Raw genomic sequence first — 24,177 nt, 5'->3', positions numbered from 1 at the left:
AGATTCATCTTAATGAAACACTTTTAGAACTTGAGGTTTCAGTTTACTCTTTTTTTCTCTAATCTTGACCCACCCTGGCAGGTAAAATTGAGACAAGATTTCCAAAGATTGAAAACCATCACAAAGAACACTGAGGAAGTTAGATGAGACTTTGGGTGAGTACCCATCCTCTCTACAGTTATTCCCTCATCTGTAAAATGGGAATGATAATCACTGCCCAGCCTATTTCAAAGATTCTTGTGCAGATCAAATTTTAAAAAGTGTATTTGAAAGTACAAGTTCTGAAGTGCCATCCAGATGTAAGGGACTATCATATGGTGTGCTGTCCTCAATATCTACTGTTACTTGAGTAATACAATGGGATATGAGTAATCATTGTTCTATTAATATATGCTGAGGGGGGAAATTTTATTGTGGGAGAGGGTGTGGCAAACAGGAGGGAAATAGCATTGTAACCTCCCACCATACCAGTGGTCCTCGACCCTAGCTGCACATTAGAATCATCTGGAGAGCCATTAAAATACTCTAAATCAGGGGTCCCCAACCCCCAGGCCATGGATCGGTACTGGTCCTCAGCCTGTTGGGAACCAGGCCGCACAGCAGGAGGTGAGCAGTGGGCAGGCGAGCCAGTGAAGCTTCATCTGCAGCTCCCCATCACTCACCATTGCTCCCATTACCTCCTGAACCATTGCTCCCATTACCTTTCCACCCTCTGTGGAAAAATTGTCTTCCATGAAACCCATCCCTGGTGCCAAAAAGGTTGGGGACCACTGCTCTAAATGCAATGTTGTAGCCTAGATTGGATCCAGAAGCAGAAAAAAGACATTAGCAGAAAAACTAATGAAATCCCAATAATATCTGTAGTTTAGTTAATGGTAATGTAACAATCTTAGTTTAAGTTTTGATAAATGGACCGTGGTTATATGAGATCTTAACATTAGGGTAAACTGGGTGAGAGCTATATAGGAACTTCCGTACTACCTTTACAACTTTTATATAATTCTAAAATTATTCCTCAAAAATTATTTAGAGCAAAAAACAATGTAAAATATAAATATGTCTTGAGATCACCCTAGATAGGTGAATCAGAATCCCTGGGGAGGTGCCTGGGCAACTGTGATTTTGAAATTTTCCCCAGTGGTTCTAATATATGGTGAGGGTTAAGAACCACTGTTCTACACCATGAATGCTTGAGAGACTGGGATCCTGTCGTGTTCTTCACTCTAGCCTAGTACCTAGCACAGTGCCTATATGGAGAGCTTGCATACTTGTGCCCTTGCTGAACCATTTGCAGAAATCTCCTTTATTTTGAGTCTTCTGTAATAACAGAAGGAAAACTGAAAACAAACCTCTTTCCCTCAAAAATACTGGGCTGGCCAAAAAGTTCGTTCGGGCTTTTCCGTGACATCTTACCAGGGAGGATTTTCAGACATGTTCCTGCCCAGAATAGTTTCTACTCCTGCCCCCAGTCTCTCGTCATTTTCAGTTAATCCTGACCATTATCACCAGATAAATATTCCTGAAATACTAAAACTGCCATCTCTTTGTTCAAAAGTCTTACTTAGTTCCCCAGTACCTAAGTAAATAATATACTTCTTAGTTAGGCAAGCAAATTTCCATACAACTCCAATAATACAATAATTTTCAGCCTGCTAACCTGCTATTCCACATGGACCCTGCATTAACTGTAGATTGCATGCAGTTCTCTTGAACATGTCTTTAATTCACCCTTCTCTCTGTCACATACAATAATGCTGCTATCCTCACCTATATTACAAATCCTCTCCATCTTTCAAGGCTCCACTCATGTGTAATTTTTTCGGGTCACTCCAGCAAAAAAGTGAGCATTCCCTCTGTTGTATCTTCTAATTCAAATGGCACTAGCATTACTATTTTCTTTTGTAATTATTTGTTTTCTGTTTTATTCCCCCACGAGACTAGATTAAACTCCTAGTGGGCAAGGACTATGTGTTATAGGTCTTCTAACCCTCACAGTGCTTACCATGATGCTGTCCACACAAACACGTGATAATGATTTAATATACATTTTGCGCAATTACAGTGTATAAAAAGTAAAAATAGAAAATCAAAATTCAAATACACAACTACATTCATCACTCCAAAATATCTTTGAAGGAGTCCCAGAATAAGAATTGTTAAAATTGTTAAATTGTTAAAAGCCATCAGAAGCCTGAATAAGATTTTGATGCTGGGCTTCCCTGGTGGTGCAGTGGTTGAGAGTCCGCCTGCCGATGCAGGGGACATGGGTTCGTGCCCCGGTGCGGGAGGATCCCACATGCCGCGGAGCGGCTGAACCCGTGAGCCATGGCCGTTGGGCCTGCGCGTCCAGAGCCTGTGCTCCGCAACGGGAGAGGCCACAGCAGTGAGAGGCCCGTGTACCACACACAAAAAAAGATTTTGATGCTATTGTTACATTAGTAATTGAACAAAGTTTATAAGAAAACTATATACTTCCTCAAATTTTAATTGTTCAGACTTAAAAATGGGGAAAGGGAGGGCTCAGTAATTTTCCCCTGAAAACAAACATTTATTTGACTAATTCTTAAGGGCAGGAAAATTGTTAAGTCTGTTCCCACCACTATCCTCTCCCTAATATACCTACACATACACACGCATGCACACGCATGGGCGTGCACACAGACACACACACACTAGCAGGATGTTGTCTATGTGGTAGAGCCTGAAAAATCACATTAGTTCTCTCTTTCAGATATGGTCTATATATGGGGGAAAAACCACTGTTAAAATATTAATGAATATTGTAGAGATTTCTACCATATTTTGAGAAAAATCACACATATAATGTACTAAGATGTGAATTTTGTTGGACAACTATGATGGTTGCACATTGTTAAAACAAAACAACTATAAATTTTATTTTCTGGTTGAATCTCTTGAGGAACGTTTGGAATTGCTGGTATCTCTGGTTCCTCTGCTTTGGGTTTTTCCTTCATTTCTGTAAAATAAAATAAAATACGAAAATACATTTAATAAATGGTATTGGGATGATTGGCTATCCACTTGGAGAAAAAAAAACTCTACCTAACACTTTGCACAAAAATAAATCTCAGACGAATTAAAGATTTAAATATTAAGATACAGTAAATGTTGTAGAAACAATAGAATATTCCTTTAATCTTAAGATTATAAAGGCCTTTCTAAGCAGACCACAGACCAGAAGCCATAAGGGAAAAGACTGACAGGTTTGAATCATTAAGAATTAAAATTGGGGCTTCCCTGGTGGCGCAGTGGTTGAGAATCCGCCTGCCGATGCAGGGGACACAGGTTCGTGCCCTGGACCAGGAAGATACCACGTGCCGCGGAACAGCTGGGCCCGTGAGCCATGCCCGCTGGGCCTGAGCGTCCGGAGCCTGTGCTCCTTAAAGGAAGAGGCCACAGCAGTGAGAGGCCCGTGTACCACAAAAAAAAAAAAAAAAAAAAAAAAAAGAATTAAAATCGTGACAGGTTTGAATAACTAAAAACTAACATTAAAATTTTGTCATATAGAATGCCAAACTACTATAAACAAAGTTAAACAACAACTAGAAAAATATTTACAACTTATATGTAGGTAAAGATTTAATGACTATTATTTAAAGAGATTTTTTAAATCAATCAAAAAGGTAGATTTCCCAAATATAAAATGGAACAAGGATTCAAACAGGCAATTCTCAAAAGAAAAAAACTGAATTCATAATAATCATAAAAATATGCCTAGCAGCATTAGTCATAAAAAAGTGGGAATTAAAACAATTAGGTTTTTTTTAACCTAGCATAATAGGCGTAGATTATTAAAACAATCATGTGCAGTGTTGTCAAGGGCATGGGCAACAGGCACTTACATAAATTCTTGGTTTCTGTGTATTGCTACAACATTTTTGGAGGCTACTCTGACAGAATGTATCCAGACTTTAAATGCTGGTACCCTTTGGCCCAGCAATTCAACTTCTAGGGATTTGTCCAAAGGAAGTAATCAGACCAACTTAAGCTTCCAGTGCCTTAGTTTCCTTATCTATAAAATAAGGATAATACTATTCATCCACTAGGGTTTTTAACATTGAATAAAGTGATTCACATGAAATGTTTAATACAGTGTCTGGCAGATAGAAAGTGCCAAATAAATGTTATTTAAATAAATGTTACTTCCAATGATTTCATTGAACGTTGCTGTAATAGTAAAACTTGGCAGTAATCTAAGTGTTCATCATTATAGGGATTGGTTGAATAAATTATTGTACGTATAATACTGTACAATTGTTACAAAAGATGTCATTAAGATGGCCACAATATATATTGTATGTGAAAAAAAGCAGGTTATAAAATGGAATGTATTGTATTGATACCATCTCATTTGTTAAAGCAAAACAAAAACTTGACCTTGGGGATCAGAGATAGGAGATGGTATTATAGGGGACTTTTACTCTACAGTCACTTATATATTGTTTTAATTTATTATAATAAACATTATAATTTATTATTATGACAATTTTATAATCAGCAAAAAGGTAGATATTTCCACTTGTTTGGTAAGACAAAGCCCAAAACAGAATAAGCATTAATTAATTGCCCATCTTAACCTCGCTGGGTTTAAAATGAAACTCTTAGAATCGGGCACTGTGTTGATTAGAGCTGCTTCTCCATCAGGGGACTCCTGTCAGTACAAGTAGTGCTTCATATGTCTGCTTTTACTGTAATTTTTTAAAAGGTATTTCCTCAAAACCTGTATTACTTGGAATACAATAACCCCAGGTTTTTGTTGCACTCATACTTTAGGAGAAAGAGAAAATAAGCTACCAAAAGGATTTCTTTAGAACACAATTCCCTGGGGATAGCTATGGTCCGCTAGCCAGCCCATTTCTTATACTGTGTACAATAGTGCACAAAGAGAATCAAGGCTCTCAATTATGTCCCCAAGACAAGTCAAACTGAAGAAAGGTCACATTATTTCTTAAATGCTATGCAGAGGAGAAAGCTTTTCAGGAGCAAATATTTAAATAGAAAGGGTTTGGGGTAAGCCTGGTAAGTCCTACAAGAACGAGTTCCCTATTACCAGGATCATATTTTATGTCTTTGTATCTCCCTCAGTAGCTTGTACCATGAATTTACTTACCTTTAGTTTGCCAGGAAATTTTAATTTTCTAGAAAAAAACTTTATTCACCAAGTTTTCTTGTTAATCTAAATGTAATTGTCCTTTAAAATATTTTGCACATAATTCACTCTATATGGGGTTCATTTTTCTTCACTGGCTAAAGCTTCCCAAAATGGATAGTATGTACAAGTACCCACTATACACACTTACAGTTTCAATGATTTTCTTTTAATTATATGGTAATATACCAACAGATATTGGTTGAATGAAAAACATTTTTCACTTGAAACTAGCCAAAGACATTGATGATACCCATTGAGATAACTGGGATAACCCAGGATTGTCAAAGAAGGCAATAAATCACCGCTCCAAGGGAGATAAACCTATCTGGTACTCTGATTATGAACAGGGAACACAAATAAGGGGCATGTCACTAGCTTGACCCCAATAAAAAAAAAAAAAAACCTACCTCAAGGAGAAATATAAACATCCTTAGCATCTTCCTGGTGTGCTTTAGGATCCTGGTCTTGGGGCCCACCTCTTTCTTGGTGCAGCTCTGGAAAGCATTCTTCAGGCACATCCTTATCTTTATATGTCTTAGTAGAGAGGTCTTCAGGCCCAGGTATTTCTTGGTATATTTCAGGGGCATAGTCTTCAGGCCCAGCTGTTTCTTGGTATATTTCAGGTGCATATTCTTCAGACCCAGGTGTTTCTTGGTATATTTCAGGTGAATATTTTTCAGGAGCAGGTGTTTCTTGGATTGTTTTATGAGAGGGGGCTTTAGACACAGCGATTTCTTTATATGTTTTATGAGAAAAGTGTTCAGGTTCAACTGTTTCTTGGTATGTTTTTATAGAAAGCTCTTTAGGCACAGCTATTTCTTGTGCTTTAGGAACAAAATTTTCAGTCTCAGCTATTCCTTGACCTAGTTCAGAATTGTGTTCCTCAGGTTCAGCTCTTTTTTGGTATGTTTCAAGAGCGTAGCCTTTAGGCACATCTGGTTTGGGGTATGCTTCAAGAGGGCATCCTTCCAGGTCAGCTACATCTTCAGATGTTTTAGAAGAAAGGGCTTTGGCTGCAGCGGTTTCTTGGCACATTTTAAGAGAGAGGTCTTCAGGTTGAGCCATATCATGGCGCATTTGGGAAGGATGGTCTTGAAATACAGCTATTTCTTGGTACATTTTAGGAGAGAGGTCTCCAGATTCAGCCATATCTTGGAGTATTGCAGAGGGGTGGTTTTGTACTGCTGTTTCTTGGTATTCAGAAGAATTTTCCTGATGGATAATGCTTTCTTGACCTATTTCAGAAAAATGTTTCTTGGGCACAACTCTTTGCGTGGAGGCTACCGGAAGGAGAGCTTCGGTCACACTCCTGGGTGGTTCAGTTTCTTTCTCTGTAGATGCTGGTGCTTTCTCCATCATTTCCTTTTCTAATTGTGACAGAGGCTCCACCTTCATTTCTGTATTTTGTTGTCTCTTTCTGCCTCTTTCACTTCTTTTTCCTGTTCTCTGCCGCTTATGTTTTTTCTCTCTATAGAGAAATCAGAATTAGTGTCAGCAACAGGGCTCCAGAATTCAAATAAACATTTGGCAATAACAGTCCCAGGACTCCCACTGCCTTGTTGCATGACCTTGAACAAGGCACTTAATCTCTCTCTGGGCCTCAGTCTCCTTGTTTGTAAAATGAAGAAGCCGTTCTAGATGCTCTCAATTGTCGGGAGAGGAAATGACCCTCAGGACTTTTTGTCTTTGATGCCTTGCTCTGCAGGAATCTTCTTGGTGAGTGTAGCGTGTGTGTGTGTGTGTGTGTGTGTGTGTGTGTGTGTGTGTGTGCGCACGCGTTTGAGAGCATATACTTAAAGTTTGGTTATGGAAAATGTATTGTTGATGTTATACATTAATAGACTGGCATTCTTGTTTATATGCTAGTCTCTCTGGGTTTAGTCTATGTGAGTTCATTTCTCTATACCCTGGGTAAACTGATATGATTGTGTTCCTAGATCTGCAGTGCAGGTCTGCTCCTCATCTGCGCAGCCTGCAGGTGAATGATGTATGTGGCTTGCTTATCTAATACAGTGTCTGTGTAAAGCAGGCTGAGTGGCCAAAGCTGGGTCCACAGCTCCAAAGCTGCAAAAACACTTCCTTGAGGTAAAGCAGCTTGGTGGAAAGGCATGAGCGCTCATATTATACCTACTCTGAACCAATCGCTAAAGATCTAGAAGATGAAAGGATATGCATGGGTATTACAACCAATGACAAATTGTTAGGTACTACAAATATAACCAAATACAGATGGCTAATATAGATGGACTTGGGGGAAGAAAAAGATACTATAAAAAAGCATTTCATCATTTTTCTAAACCTATTGAAATTCTGTTTCATGTTACCTGCCCCGTGGAGCCTTCTCCAACAGACCACAGGGCTGAAATGCTCTCCCTGCTTACCACTCCTATAGGATTTATTATGAGGATTATGCTTAAGGTAAAGAACATAGGCTGCCTCATCCTGTAGTTATTTCTGGAGAAACCCGATTTCTTTTAGTAAACAAGACAGTCTTTGGAGATAAAACCAGTGTTTTTTACACCTATGCAATGCTTGCAGTTCCTTCTACACTTAAAAAATGTATACCCTATTCTACTTTTGCGTGTTTGAAAATTTCCATAATTAAATTTTTTTAAAGGTTGTCTCATCAAAACCAGTTTGAAGTCAATATTAAAAAGGTACATATTGTAATAGTACAGTTTAAAATAAATATTAAAAATAATATAGAAGGTAAAAATGATATGGTACCTCAGCATTTGGAAGTTTAATTCCAAGTAACCAAGGTAACAAGATAAATTATAAAGTCCTTATTGTCAGATTTTAAAAAGATGATGTATGTGAATTCTTCAGGCAACATTATTATCCTAGAAATTAAATCCTAAATAATTTGTTATGTAGATCTCTATATGACGGAAATGTGAGTAATGTTCCATGTTCTTCCTGGTAGTTTCTCAAAAGATACAAATATATCTGTGTGGCCTAAAATTTAATCTGTACTCTGTCACTTATAAGCTATGTGATCATGGGCAAGTCACTTAAACTCTCTATTCTATGCCTTGATTTCTTCACAGGTAAAATGGAGTAAATAGTATCTGCCCAACCTCATGTGGTTGTCCTAAGAATTGCATGTAATAACTTATATGAATGAATCATCCAGATAGAAACTAGTACTCTTATATAAATATCAGAAATATATATATATATATATATGGTGCTTCCTATGTGCCAGGCACTGTTTTAAGTAATTTACTTATTCTGTTATCTCATATAGTCTTCACATCAACTTATGTGGTAGATACTATTATTATCTCCATTTTGCAGATGAAAAAACTAAAGCACAGAGAGGTTGAATAACTTGTCCAAGGTGAAATGGCTAAGAAGTAAGGAGCCACTCTTCAAATCTAGTCATTTAGCCATCTGGCTTTAGCAGCCAGGCTCTTAACTATTACACTCTACCGCTTCTCTCTGGAGCTAAGGTTTCACTGTGTAGAATGTTGTAGTGAGGACAGCCCTCAGTAGTATAGATATATGTCACAAAAGCAAGGCCGGCCAGCTGCCGAGAGGCTCACCAAGGTTCCACCTACTCCAGTGACTTCTTCAGCCTTGCCCCCCCCCCAAACCAATGAGCACAGAAGCCCAATTCTATGAGCATACTGAAACCAGCTCCATTTCTAGGGTCAGAGCTCATCAACCAGCTCAAAGAGATTGATATGTAAACCTAAAGACCAATTTTTAAATGAACAGTGAGGAATGCAAAGACTTGGGAAGGCAAGGAATGATCAGAAGGTTGCTTGGTGAGTTAAGGAATTAGGGGAACTAATTGTGTGTTCTTCAACAGAGTCACCTGTCAGAGGACTTGAGTACAGAAGTTTCTGCTATAACATATATGCATTCCTGAAAAACCTCACTTTCTGCAAAATCACTAAATGTGACAGTGTTTATGGGGAAAAAATAAAGTTAGGGCAAATAACTCAAATCCTATGCAACTTTTTAACACTAGCATAAACAGTAATTGGGACAAGGGTGAGATAACTTGGATAGTCCAGACAGGCAGCTTACTATGGCTGGAGGCTGCCTCGAGGGTGGTAAAAATGCACAAAAGCAACAGTGTAAATGCAGGCTTTCAGTGCTGAGATCATGCACATAAGGGTGCTCTGAGACAGCAGGGCTGCCGCTAAGTTGAGCACAGGAAGAAGTGCAACCTGCTATATGTGGAGATCTTTGCAAGGCTACCAATGTCCTTCTCTGGGGAAGAAGCCCCGGATGAAGGCTGAAAAGGACCCTGTCTATACATCAGCCAAGCTGAAGGCTTTTTCCTTTCCTGTGAAGGTTTTAACTCTATTCCCACTATTCTGGCTTCTTTTGAGTAAGAAAAATTATGAACTAACACAACTTCCACATTATGCTGACATCATTCTCATATTTACCAATCATATGTGAGCTAACTGGTGTTGTAGAAACATGTGTTGTTGCAGAACAGATGATACTAAGTCCACAGTGGGAATAGGTACTTAAAACATCTGCACTGTATGTTTTTTAAAAAAATGATGCCTAGAAAAATGTTTACCTATGTTTTTTTGGTTTTTTTTTCACAAAGCAGAGCCCGGCCCTGTGAAAAATGTATACCTATGTTATTTTTGCCATTGAAGGAAACATTTTTACAGTAAAGAAGAAATGCACATCTAAATCTTAATCAAAAAAATTTTAAAGAAGAGTGCCTAGATCAGTGGTTCTCAACTGGGAGCATTTTACCTCCTCTCCCCTGACCCCAGGAGACATTTAACAAGGTCTGGAGACATTTTTGGTTGTCACGATGGGGAGGGGAGAGTCCTGTGGGTTTCCAGAGGCCAGTGGTGCTGCGAAACATCTTCAATACACAGGACAGCCTCCCACACAAAGAAGTCGCCTATCCACAGCACTAATAACACCAGCGTTGAGAAACCCTCGCTCAGATGGATGCTGTACTTTGGCTCCTTGGGCTCCCGTTTTCTATTTCCAAGCAGGCAATACCTCTGTTTTCACAGTTATATTCTAAATGGTGCAGTTAGATGCTGCCTAATTTATAGTCATGTTCATGTACTCCCTTCCTGAGATTACATACAGCTGACTTTGGACACTTAGGAACTCTCAAACTCTGCCATCACTCATTTACAGACAGTGCTTTGGTTTACTCCATGGAGAGTTAACTACAATCATTCAAGAAGAATTTCACTAATAGAAAGCTTGGAGAACAAGCTTGGGGGTCTTCTCAATGGTGTCTCCCGCTCCCAACAGATACTTCTATGGTTATATTACTAGGGTGGTTGAACACCAGTCCTCTCTACAATATACATAATTTGATCACCTGGTACTGTAATTAAAAGAGACCATATATAAGATTCTGTTCCCATCACTTTACTAGATGGGTGACTTTAGGCAAGAGATTTAACCTTCAGAGACTTGGTTTCTTTTTTTGTAAAATGAGGATAACAGCTCCCAATTTATGGGATTTTTGGAAAGATGAAATATAGTATGTAAAAGTGCTCAGCACCACTTGACAAGTAGCATACGCTAGATAAACATCAGTTCCTTTCCCCTTGCAGCAATACCATACCCAAATTGCCATTGTGAAGTTTGCTTTTCTTGTGCTTCAGCTTTTCTTTTTCTGAGTTGCTCTCTGTTTCTTAAACTCCAAGTTCCAATGACTTCTGTAGGATCAAAATGAAAGTTATGGGAGATAGTGATGAGTTGTGGCATTAACAGGAAAAGAGTCCTATAGAAAAAATGGTAGAATCCCTTTACTGGGTGTGTAAGTTTTTCTCTTAGCCTTTTGAGGACAAGAACTATATCTTATTTATTTTTGTACCTCTGAAGAATGCCTGGGAGCAAACATTCAGTCGACATTTTTTAAATGAAAAGGTCAGTATTTGTACATAAGTGTGCTACCAACCTATTAATTTTTTCAAAATAGTGTACATATTGTACAAACATAAAAGAAAAAAATCAGCCATGTTCTGCCATCCTATAACCTGTTTTCATTTTATTCCTCGTATTCATCTAGTCCCTATATTAAACAAAGTTGTAATGATGGCATACCACAGTTTTATCATTTATTAACCTGATACATCAAAAATATATTCCATCATCTCGTCCTCATAATTATAACTTTAGCAGCTACATGATACTTAATCGAGTTGATGTATTCTCATTTATCCACTCATTCCACTCGTATTGAACATTTAGGTTGTTGCCAGTTATTTTTTTTTGCCGTTGTAGATCAAACTATAATAAATATTTCATGTACACAACAGCTTTTTTTCTTTTGTACATTTTTCCTTTGGATGACGTTTCTCCAAGTTCTTTGGAATATTAAAGTTATTATCAAGAAAGGTTCTATTGCCATCCAAGTTTGTGAAAAGTTAACGTTGGGTCTTTGATGTAGAACTTCTTAGAGACTACAGAATGATTTCAAGTTTGCACGGGGACCCCCAAAAGAGAAAATGTCCCTTGGACCATGGCACCTTTTGTTTTTAGGACAGAAGTCCTTAATGGTGAACATGGATGGAGGAAAATTATACTTTTATTTTTACCAATCTTTAATTTAAATGACCACTTCCTTCAATCATGAATGTAGGTAGCAAACCACAGTAGTTTTAGCAGTGTGTGATTTTGTCACAAAAAGAAATTACAGATTTTCTTCATATAACATGACAGTTATTGCAGATACCTTAAAATATCATTTATTTGAGATGATATATTTGATTTGATACGGTGGTAATTAGATCCACCACTGGACCTTGTTATTTAATGCATCTGTAAATAAGCACATATATTATTATATCATAGTTTTTTATTTTGATAACTTATCTTAATATAATTGCTTCCTTTATAATCCTATGTATTTAATTTTATGTATTCAGACTTCTTAGTCTAAGAAGGGGTCTAGAGGTTCATCAGAATGCCAAAGGGATCCATGGCATTAAAAAGTTTTAAATCACTGCCTCAAGGCCTAGGGTTCTGCAAAAGCAGCAGAAATGCTGCTTTAGGATAGATCCAAAGACTAAGATTAGTGAGTCAAAAGAATAAACACTATTATAGTTCTTATTATAGTTCTTATTATCTGGCTACTTATTGTCAGATCCCTTTCCAAAAGTTTCACTATATTTACGTTACCAAAGAAGTATATGGTTGTATTTGTTTTACCACAACTATCTGGTATAGGGTATTTTCATTATCTTTCATTTATATATATTATTAATAATTTATTTATTATTTCCTTGTGTTTCTCTGGCTTATTAGAATCTTAGTGCTAGAAGGCACCTCAGAAAGTTATATAGCCCCAATTCTTCCATTCTAATATATGAACGTATCCAATTATGCCCCTTTTTTGCCAGAGCCATAAAAAGAGGAAAATAATCATAGTCCAATCCTTCCCAACAGTCACTACCTCTTAAGGACTCTTTCATTACCTGGAACATGGTTCTCTTCTTGATGAGGATCAGGTATCTGATGGAGCATCAAGTGAGACTGGTCCTTTCCCAAATCCATCTTGCTGCAATACCTTCCTGCTGTTTGGTCTGACTTCCACAAGAACCCTTTTTTAAAATGTCAAAAGTAACTAACAGTTAAAAACACACACATACCCGAGTTCACTTGTCACTTGACTTCCTGCCTAAAAGTTTTATCTAGTTGGACCACAGCTGCTGGCTACTTCTACTTTCTTTATCATACTGCACAGGTGTGAGCAGGGGGCACAGCTGGTGCTATGTCCTCCGCCACCATAGTGGCTAGTTATACAGACAGCCCTGCAGCCACAGGCTGGTATGTCACAGCCTCCAGTATGGCAGTCATTTGGGTCTGCTAAGAAGTACCTGAGTCCGATGTTACTTTTTACATACAGAGGTGGCATAGTATAGGAAGAACACCAAGTCTAGCGCCTAACCAGCTCGATGTCCTTGAACAAATCACTTCCCCTTTTCGTGACTATCCTTCCTCATTTGCAAAGTGGGTGAATAATTCCCGACTTGCCCACCTCACACAGTTCTTGTGAAAGTGAATATTATGAATGTGAAAATTAGGAAGATATGAAATTAATCTTGTATTGTTTTCCTGCATGTGGCATTTTTTCATCTTAACCTGATGCAAAGTAATGGAAAGTCTTGCTGTTAGATAATAGACATAAAGAACTAAATTAGGAATTCAAAGCAAATTTGAACCCTCTTCTGCTCACCTGATCATTCACAATTGACTCAAGATAGCTAGTGAAATCCACTGTGACTCATCCAGGGAAGGTCAAAAAGCATTTCTTTTTTTTCTTTTTTTTCTTTTTTTTTTTTTTGTGGTATGCGGGCCCCTCACCGCTGCGGCCTCTCCCGCCGCAGAGCACAGGCTCCAGACGCGCAGGCCCAGCGGCCATGGCTCACGGGCCCAGCCGCCGCGCGGCATGTGGGATCTTCCCGGACCGGGGCACAAACCCGTGTCCCCTGCATCAGCAGGCGGACTCTCAACCACTGCACCACCAGGGAAGCCCCCAAAATCATTTCTCAATGAAAATATCAGCACATTATGTCACAGAAATTAAGTTGAAACCAAAGGAATCACCCATCTTCAATCGGTCACCCAATTTGTGAAGGCAAAGAGGTACAGAGAATGAGGATTGTTCACCAAGGAAAGGAACACTGACCACCTCCTATTACAGGCAAACAGTCTGTGAGATGCAGGGTTAACACTGTATCTGGAGTCAGATACTGAGGTGAAGAGAGTTTGAATTCCAGAGTTGCCACATTCCCTAATTCAGTCACCTTAGGCCACTTAGTCTTGGAGCCAGTTTACCTACCTACAATATGGGACAATATTGGTATGTACCTCATGAGGTTATTGGGATGACTGAATCAAATAATGCATTTCATATGTGCCTGTCATATTGACTACATGGTGCCTAGCATATTCAGCATGCTTAGTAAGTGTTAGTTGCTTTATTAGTAATAAAAATATAGTGACAAGATTTTGGTAAGTCAAGTCACAGTTTAAATGCACTAAGGAACTCAGAGAAAACCTGAAGGGAATCCTTTATAAAGAGAAAACCTTTATAATGTGAATAGATGCCCTCTACTTCCATAGACTCTTAAGGCATTAGCATCTCCTCCTAAACCATCTAGTCCCTCCCCCTATTTTATACACAGAGAAATTGAGAACCAAGGAGGGGAAAGATTTACCTGCCCCAAATTTTCTTACTTACTGGTGGCACCACATCTTACTGATGATAAGATGGGTCATCTTGTTATGCTTGATCTTACCTGGGTATGAAGATGTATGTGTGATGTGAACATATGAGAGAAGCAGCTTTTTCAAACACACTGAAAAATATTGAGAATTATATAACAAGCACTCAAGCGCTTACCACCAAAACTTAATGTGGTATTTAATTACTAGATCCTAAGCTCTAGCTTTAAGTTTCTCGGTTCCCCAGTCTTTCTTGTAAGTTAATCTCTACCTAAAAATTCAGATAACTCCAGGGAGTCCCTATTCCAAGAAGTCCTATAGGGAATGGAAAGTGTAACTTGCAATTTATCTCATGATAATTTTTGGATTTTCAGATACAGATACAGGGTTTTAAAAACTCCAATACAAACTAAAGTAGCTTTGAAAATTATAAAACAGGAGTGTTTTATAATTTAAACTGGCATTTTAAATTAGTTGCTTTATTTGATATGTTTTAATTCTTACTGATTAGGTTATTTCTTATGATAATGAAATAAGATAACCTTTTAGAATACTTCTAGGATGCCTTACAGAAGATGCAGAATTACTTCTTAAATACAATTATCCTTCAAGCTTATAAGACCCAGTTCAACGATTCAGCAAACCTTACTGAATGCCTCCTCTGTGCCATGTACTGAGCAAGGCTGTCAGACTACAAAGGTGGACGAAGGTGGACAGATGTTAGTCCCTGAGTTCTGTGTACTGTAGGCCCATTGAGATATGCACATCTTTATTGGAGGGAAATAATATTTAGACCCTTTACACCCTGCTGCAGCCTGCCTAAGTTGATTCCACCCCATGTTCTGATATCTAGGAGCAGAATGTGGAGGGACTATATGAGGGTGGGGTCTCAAGTTAACAGTAATTAGGGAGCAATATTGGGTGGAGGGGGCAGGTGGAGGGAGTTTGGAGCAAACTAGATTGGAAGTCAGGCAAGGTGTCTCTGTTGTGATAAGCAGGCCACAGCAGGAACTTGTCTGGGACAAAAATAGCCAGTCAGTAAATTCACAAGCCATAGTTCATTGTCCTTTCCCTCTGTAGTGAAGTCTAGAGTCCATAGCAGTATGTTAGATGCTAGGCATTAAAGGCCAGATATTTTTAACAAAAGCTGCCTTGTTCTAGAGTTATTTGCATATATACATAATACCTCTCTCTAGGCCACAAACCCTTTGAGGGTGGTTACCACTCCTGATTCACCTTTCTATCCCCACAGTATAATCTAGTAGGAGGCTTAGCCCAGAGCAGTCCCCACAAACGCCTTCACTCTTGTATGCAGGGCCAGCCTCATGGGTGTGCAGCCTGTGAAAGTACTTGATACACTCAGAGGGGCTGATGCTGCTGTCACTTAGTAATACCATCATCTGTTCCAGAGCTCTTTCTACTGTCATTCACTGGCACTGACCTCTGTGCTGAAGATATAGCAGTTAGAATTTCCCTGGTGGCACAGTAGTTAAGAATCCTCCTGCCGGGCTTCCCTGGTGGCGCAGTGGTTGAGAGTCCGCCTGCCGATGCAGGGGACACGGGTTCGTACCCCGGTCTGGGAAGATCCCACATTGCCGCAGAGCGGCTGAGCCCGTGAGCCATGGCCGCTGAGCCTGCGCGTCCGGAGCCTGTGCTCTGCAACGGGAGAGGCCGCAACAGTGAGAGGCCTGCATGCCGCAAAAAAAAAAAAAAAAAAGAATCCTCCTGCCAATGCAGGGAACACGGGTTTGAGCCCTGGTCCGGGAAGATCCCACATGCTGAGGAGCAACTAAGCCCATGCACCACAACTACTGAGCCTGTGCTCTAGAGCCCGTGAGCCACAACTACTGAGCCCACGTGCCACAACTACTGAAGCCCACGTGCCTACAGCCCATGCTCCGCAACGAGAAGTCACCGCAATGAGAAGCCCACGCACCACAACAAAGAGTAGCCCCCACTCACCGCAACTAGAGAAAGACTGCGCAGCAATGAAGACCCAATGCAGCCAAAAATTAATTAATTAATTAATTTTTTGAAAAGAAGAAAGAAAAGTGAGCATGGAATGATAGGATAAGGAACAAGGGGGGAAAGTTGATGGTGGATGCTATTTTAAACAGGGTGACAGTTGTTCGGGACTGAAGGAGGTGAGGAGCCAACCAGGCTGCCATCTGGGAGGGCACTGTAGGCAGAGAGGCACTGGCAAATGGCCTGAGGTGAGAGAGTGGTAGGAGGTGGGTTCAGAGAGGTAGCTTATTGCCCCTTGTAGGCATGTCTACTCTGATTGAGATGGATAGTCATGGGATGGTTTTGAACAGAGGATTGATGCCATCTGACTTTTTTTTTTTTTTTAATTTTTGGCAACGCTGCTTGGCATGCGGGATCTTAGTTCCCCAAGCAGGGATCAAACCTGTGCCCGCTGCAGTGGAAGCATGAAGTCTTAACCACTGGACCTCCAAGGAAGTCCCTGGCATATTTTTCAAGGATTATTCTATATAAAGAACAGACCATGCGGACACGGGAGGAGGTGGAAGCAGGGAGACCAGTTAGAAGGATCCTGCAGAATACAGATGATTAAGGCTTGGACTGTGATGGGAGTGATGAAGAAGTGGTCAGACTCTGGAGTAGCTTACAAACTGGATATGCAGTGAGTGATAAAGAATCAAAGAGTATGACAAGAGTTCTGGTCTGAGCAACTGGAAAGATGGAGATACCATTAATAGACAAAGAAGACTGGGGGGAGCAGGCTTGCAGGAGATGATCAGGAGTTTAGTTTTGGACATGCTAATAGATTAGGGATAAAACAGCAAAGGAGCAGCCAGTGAGGCAGAGAATAACCAGGAAAGTGTAGTGTTTTGGACGTCAAGTGGAAAAAATGTTTCAAGGAGGAGGGAGTGATCAACCTGTCAAATTTTGCTAATAGGTAGAGAGAAGGAGGATTGAGAATTTTCCTAACAATTTCTTTCCTAAGAATTTAATTAATTATGGACTGGAGCCCAGAAAGGTTAAGTGACTTGGCCAAGGACATACAGGCAGGACCAGCAATATAATTTGCAGGGCCCAGTCCAAAATGAAAATACAGAGCTCCTCCTTCAAAAACTATTAAGAATTTCAAGACAGCTACAGCAGAATATCAGAATGTCAAACCCATCACAGGGCCACTTTCACAAGTGCTTCCCTGAATCTTTGTGGCAAACTTATAAAATAGCTATTAGTGTCCTCACTTTTCAGATCAAGGCACTGGTGCTCAGGGTGGAAAGTGATTTTACTAGGGTCACAGAGCTAGACTGGTAGTTTGAGCATGAAACCTGAGCCTGCAGCCTCCAAGTCTGGCCTTCTTCCTACTAGACCAAACTAGATATTGAGGGAGAGAATTGCTTTCCTGCCTCCTGACCCATCTGGAGCACGTTTAAGTAAGTATTGAGGCCTTGTTCATGCATTTCAGAGGCCTGGTTGAACTGGGCAGATGTGGGAGGGAGGGAAAAACATTCCTAAGAACTTCTGCCCTGGGGCTCTTTATGATGGGGGTGAAAAGGGAGCACTGGATACTATTCAGTGAGAAACTTGACCTAATAAAAGTGCCCCCAAACTGACGTAGTTTTAGGCCATATTGATAGAATTATAGAAAAGAGGGCGCTCACTTTGCTACACTTTGGTTTGTCATCCCATACATGGAGTGTTATGCTGTGAAGACCGTGTGAATGGAATTTGAAAACGTGTAGAAAAAAAGAGCAAGGGATTTGGGACTCTACCATTTCCTGGCTGTGTAATTTGGGGGAAAATCTCTCAATTCTTTCTGATTCTCATTTTCTTCCCTTATAAAACAGAGAAAAAGTAATACCTCCCAGGGATTCTGGGAGGATAAAAGAGATCATGAGAGCTTTCTATAAAATAAAAAGCACTGTGCAGATAGACATGCCATAAACTCGGGCAGTGTTAACAGTATTATTAGAAGTGTTCTAATTATGCACCTGGGCATTGTCCTGGAGTGCATTTGGGTGGAAAAGTCAAGAAAGGGAAGCTATCATACACTTTTTTTTCTTAGTGTTCTTTTCTTGCTAAAATACTTTTTCAAACCTTTTAAATTATTTTCAAAGAGTTGATCATGCTTTGTTTTCCTTAGTGGAGAAGGAGAGTTTCTGGTTTCCCTCTCTCTCACAGCCTGTTGATGCATGATAAATAAGTTCTGTCTCTGCTGAAACAGATGCTACTGTACACATACAGATAACACGGTCTATGACTTTAGAATGGCTGTAACCTGACTTTCAATTTAGTTTGTTCCAAAGTCCCTCCTCCGGCCTCCTCCACCAATATTGCTTTCTATTTCTTAATGAATAGACAATAAGCATCTCTGAATAAACATTGATGTGTGGTCATTTAGCTGGGGAAGAACAAGTCTGCTCCCACCTTGAGCCCCCATCACATCTCTGTCCTCACTTTCCTGAACTTCCGGAACTAACAGTGTACTCTCACGTCGACTGCTTCCTTTCCCCACATAACTTCTTCTTTCCTTTGCATCCACAATCTAGTTTTCTCTTCCACATATTGTTCTCTCATAAGTCAGCAATGATTCCTAATGGCCAAGTCCAGTGGTCCCTTCTCACTTCTCTCTCTCTGTGACTTCACTGTAGCTCATGGCTCCTCTGAGCACTTCTGTCGCTCTGTTCTTGGCTTCTCTAGTAATGTGTTCTTCATCCCTCCTTCCTCTCCCCCCCGCTCCTCCACACACTTCTCTTTTACTCCTCTAGCTATGAGAAGTACTTCCCAAGGATGACTCCTTTGAGTCTTTTCTCTCTCACTCTTAGACAGTCAATCCAACTGTATACCTTTAGCTATTACCTTTATGCAGATATCTTCTAAATAATTACCAGTCTGAGTTGAAAAATCACATTTTCAAGTGTCTCTTGAATATCATTCTTTACCTGAATATCCCACTGCACCTTAAATTTAGCATAGCAAAAAGCAAATATAGGGTTTCCCTGGTGGCACAGTGGTTGAGAGTCCGCCTGGCGATGCAGGGGACACGGGTTCGTGCCCCGGTCCGGGAGGATCCCACACGCCGCGGAGCGGAAAAAAAAAAAAAAAGGCAAATATATCTTCCCCCTAAAACCAGTCTCTCCTACGCTTTATTTCTGCCACTCTTAACTATTCTACTATAGAAGAGTGGCACCTTGTTCCTGGACATCCAGTTCTAATTGGCAATCCCGTTCAGAATTGTATCTGCCTCTGCCTCCTCACTTTGCTTCTCACATCTAGTTGGACACAGTTCTGAGTTTATTCTTCCCAATGTCCCACATGCTTATTCCCTCTTTTCCTTTCCCATACCACCATCCCAGAGGGGGACCTCAACTTCTCATTGGAAGTATTGGAGAAGCTTCCTAAGTGGTTTATTTTCTTCTATCTCCCCTCACCTTCCCCAGATTGTCCTGCACAAACAGCCAGAACATTCCCCATAAAACTGGCTCAGAACTGGTCTCTACCCCACTTAGAATCCCATAAAGTCTCAGTATTATGTGTAGAATGAAGACTAAACTTGTCAGTCTGGCATTTAAAGCCAACTTCCCAATCTTGTCTCCCATTACTTTCCTGAAAATACCCAATATTCCAATTAAATAGTGCCACTTGCCCTCCCTGTTTGGCTTTGATTCTTTCTAACACCCACAGTACCTTTATTCACACCTTCTTGCTCTTCAGTGCTCTTCACTTGTGTCTGCCCATCCAGATGGTGAGTGCCCCCATCACAAAGCCTTTGGTGATAATGATGATGATATATTAGCTACTCTACAAACACATAATAGGTACCTGACATGTTACAAACATTATCTCATTGAGTTCTTCTAACTAATATTATCCCCATTTCACTGATAAGGAAATTAAGGTTTAAAGAAGTTAGGTTACATCCCAAGGTCACATAAGCTCACAGGTGCCGTAGTTAGAGCTCAAAACCAAAGCAGTCTGACTCTAAAGTTCACAGATTTAACCATTCTTTTTACTACCTTTTCCTACCTAGAGGTGATCTCTCCTTTTTGAGCTATAGTGTCACTTGACCTGAGCCTCTTGTATGATAAATATCACATAATATTTATTTTATTGTTGACATGTACACTTCTTTTCTATAATGTTCATTCAGCAAACATTATTGAACATTTATTTCTTGCCAGCCCCTTTACTAAGAATTGGAGACATAGAGAAGAATCAAACAGGAGTCCTTTCCTCCAAGGAACTCAGTCTAATTGAGGGTGATAGACAATAAGTAAATCTGAATTTAGAATACAGTATGATAATTTTAACATCAATATTTCCAAATGTTCTAAGAGTAGAGGTGGAGTGCTTAATTCTGCTGTCACAGAAGCAGAAAGATAAAGATATTATATTGTGTATCCTTTAGCTATAATCCTCTTTATTCATAACTGCCTTGAAATCACTCTGCATTGGTCAACACGTAGAATTGGAAAAATGATGAGGCTCTATGTGTGTAATAGTATTATGTGGTTTTTTCACTTTACACTAGTGTTAAGCTTTTCCCCTTATATTAATTTCACAGAAATAATAATGATAGCCAATATTTATTGAGCACCTGCTTATCATATTCCAGGCGGTCTTCTAAGTACTTTATATATGATAGTTCATTTAGTCTTTACAACAGCTTTTAAGGTAGGTATTACTAATATCCCTATTTTGTAGATGAAGAAACTGAAGCACAGGTATTGAACCTGCGCCCTAAGTCAAACACCTAGTAAGTGGCAAAGCTGGGTGGTTTGGATCTAGGAGGTCATATGCTTAACCACCTTGCTCTCCTGCCTCTCAATTCTACTTCTTTCATATTTAATAAAATAAGGCAGCAATATATATTCTTTTTTGATCCTCTCTCCCTCCTTTCTTTCCCATTTCCCTCTCCCTCATCTTCTCCCTCTTTCTGCAATTTGTTGACTATATAATCTGTGTCCCAAAAGTGTGTAGGGTGCTGGGAATATAAAGGCAAATAGGAAAAACAGCATACATAGAAAATTAAGGGAACACAGAGGAGGGACATCTAACCCAGATGAAGAGATAAGGTCAAAGAAGTCTTACGGGAAGAGGTGATCTCGAGCTTAGTTTTGAGAGTGAATAGGAATTAACTACTATGATGCAACCAGGCTCAGAGGAACAAACACAGGCTCCAGAGTCAGACCTAAGTTCATTCAAATCAGGTTCTGTGTGGCCAGGATCTTCCACCCTCAATTCCCTCATATATGGAATGGGTATTATAACACCTACCTTTCATGACTATTATGAGGATTAAGAATGATGACTATTGGAAAGAATCTGGCACATAGCAGACCTTACTGCTCTGGCTGTCATTATGATTGTTCATAATCTCAATAACAGTAAGTGAAATAGAACTGCCAAATAATAAAGCTAAGCAAGGCATGAGAGTTATTTTATAGATGAGGAGATCCAGAGGGGGCCAATGTCACACAGGCCTAGTGGCAGCTGGAACCGGAATCCAGATCCTCTGAGAGTTTTATCATTTTCCCTTTACCTGCCTGCTATTCCGAACTCTTCTGTCTACAAGTCAATCTACCTTATCCCCTGGTTTGATGAAGTATTTCCCAAACTTTCCAATTGTTACATTCTCTCTTCATGATTTTTGCCATATTCTTGTAATAACATCTTCTGTATTATTATTTACTTAATGTTTTCCTTCAAATAAACATTTTTCCTAAAAGTATTTAAAATGGAAATTTTATATCACCAATGTAAATGGAAAACCAACAATATCACCTGTGAAATCACAGGTTTGTGGTATAACAAATTATAATTCTTCTAAGGTACATTAAAATAAATACTGAACTATTAAAGTAAAAGATGTTTCATCTGAAATTATCTGCACTGCCCCAAGTGGAATGAATGCATATCACCTCTTGGAAAATGCTGGCCTATGTAATTAATCAGTGAATTCTTTTCATTTCACAGAATTTCTAGATCATGTCCAAATTATCCTAAAACCAAACTGCCCTTTGCAGGAACTGTTTTATAATTCAAAAGGGACAGAGCAAAAGACTCCATTCATTCCCTGGCCTGCCACTGACCCACTGTTATTCATATCAGCTACTCTCCAAGGGGTCTCTATTTGAACGTTAGCCTCTCCTATTTTTGCTCTTTATTCACTCCTTGGAGTTTTAGCTACTCGGGCATAGAATATGTACTAGAACCTAACATGATGCTTTAGTCTTATTAATTTGGAAACTTCAACTCCCTGCTTCCAGCAGATTCTATCCCCTGGGCTTGAAGTTTAGAGTTAGCATAACCTAGATGAGTCCCTGCCCAAAAGTGAACACTGCTGAAGAATTGCAGCCTTCCAAATGGTTCAGCGCCAGTGCTGAATGTTATATTATACGTCCAAGTAAATGGTCGTCACCTGAACCAGTTGAGGTAGAGATGACTCTGGCTAGAACTCTGCCACTAGGTGGACGTAAAAGGCAATTGCACCATTCTCACCTGTCAACTAGGTCTTGAGCTTTGGTTCCAAGCACTTTCCCTTGGAGGCAGCCTGCCTTGCTCCCTAATTCTCTGACACTCTCCATTCCCCCTCCCTGCAAGTCCTCCTCTGGGTGAGTTCGCATCGGGGATGTTTGCATACCAAACACTTAGCTAATTGATATTCTAACACAATCTGTTCAACAAATGTTAGGCTTTCTTGTATTTTGGGTTTGTGTGGTGTGTGTGTGTGTGTGTGTGTGTGTGTGTGTGTGTGTGTGTGTGTGTGTTTTAGTGACACTTTGGTTGTATTTTTAGCCAGAGAGAAGAGAAGGACTTACTTTAGCAGGCAGAAAATGTATTGTCAGGTCTTTCTTCCCTGGCATTCTCCTAAGTGGCTGTGAGCACCTTTAACAGATGGAGCTCAGGATGTGATCAGATCTGATTTCATCAGCATATATCCTGGGCAAGTTCAACATGAGGATGAAGACTTCCTTTGTGCTTCTTTATGTTCTGTATTGTCACCCTTTATTGTTAGCACTCTCATTTTAGGGAAGCCAGAGTTGCTCAGCTGTGATAGACACCTGTGTGGGAGTCATGTAGCAAAGTCTGATGTTCCACTGGAAGAAAAGAGGGTGCAGGTCTGCCCCAGCACTTTGTAATGAGCCCTCCCCTCCCCGTCAGCAACAAGCACATCTATTCTTAAGTATCAAAATGTTCTTGGTAATCAAGAGAGAAATTAAACCCAGACAGAATTGTCATCTTCAGAGACTGCCAGCAATACCCAGAATTACCCATAATCCTTCTATCTGATGGGTTTGGTCTTCTTGATGAAAATAAAATAGGATGTTTCATGTTATTACTGCCATAGCCTTCATTATTAAAATTGGATACTATGCTTCACTTCTCAGGAAACACTAACTAATAGGAGCAATTATCACCCTGAAGAGTGTGTGGTGCAGCAGATAGAGCCTGGACTCTTGGATCAGAAGATAAGTAGGGTATCTATTTCCACAGAGCTGCTATTAGCTTCTGTTTTTACCCAGTTCAGATGGGTGTACAATACTTTGTGCTCATGCAAAGAGACTGGACAGAATTATCAGGCAGAATTTAAATAACTTGGTCCATCCAACCAAGACAGATTTTCCTTTCTAGAAAATCCTACCCCTACCCTGATCTATGGAAAACTCCATTCCCATATCCCACTACCAAATATGGCACCCACATGGATTCAGTCGTCTCTCTGAGGAGGAATGAGTAGAATGAAACTTCACTAATCCAGTCAATTCAATTCCCCTTTAATGGGAATTAAATTAAGATCTCAATAAGACACAACAGTTCTGCTTTCTAGTCTTATATAGAAATTA

General features: G+C 39.8%; 1 protein-coding gene across 2 annotated transcripts in view; it reads right to left on the bottom strand.

Annotated features, from left to right (window-relative positions):
• Window positions 1-2,057: 2,057 nt before the first annotated feature.
• HEMGN (hemogen) overlaps window positions 2,058-24,177 on the bottom strand; it is a 38,986-nt gene continuing 16,866 nt past the window's right edge. For both annotated transcript variants that reach the window (XM_060013366.1, XM_060013367.1), the window contains 4 exons: window positions 12,601-12,726; window positions 10,746-10,839; window positions 5,581-6,641; window positions 2,058-2,977 (listed from right to left, as the gene is read on the bottom strand). In XM_060013366.1, the coding sequence (XP_059869349.1) occupies window positions 5,582-6,641; window positions 10,746-10,839; window positions 12,601-12,726 (1,280 nt within the window). In that variant the 3' untranslated portion in view covers window positions 2,058-2,977; window position 5,581. The remainder of the gene's footprint in view (window positions 2,978-5,580; window positions 6,642-10,745; window positions 10,840-12,600; window positions 12,727-24,177) is intronic.

The sequence above is a fragment of the Delphinus delphis genome, chromosome 6 (assembly GCF_949987515.2).
Source record: "Delphinus delphis chromosome 6, mDelDel1.2, whole genome shotgun sequence".
Classification (NCBI taxonomy): Eukaryota; Metazoa; Chordata; class Mammalia; order Artiodactyla; family Delphinidae; genus Delphinus; species Delphinus delphis.
The sequence above is the reverse complement of the archived record's forward strand: the minus strand, read 5'-3'. Positions and strand labels throughout refer to the sequence as shown.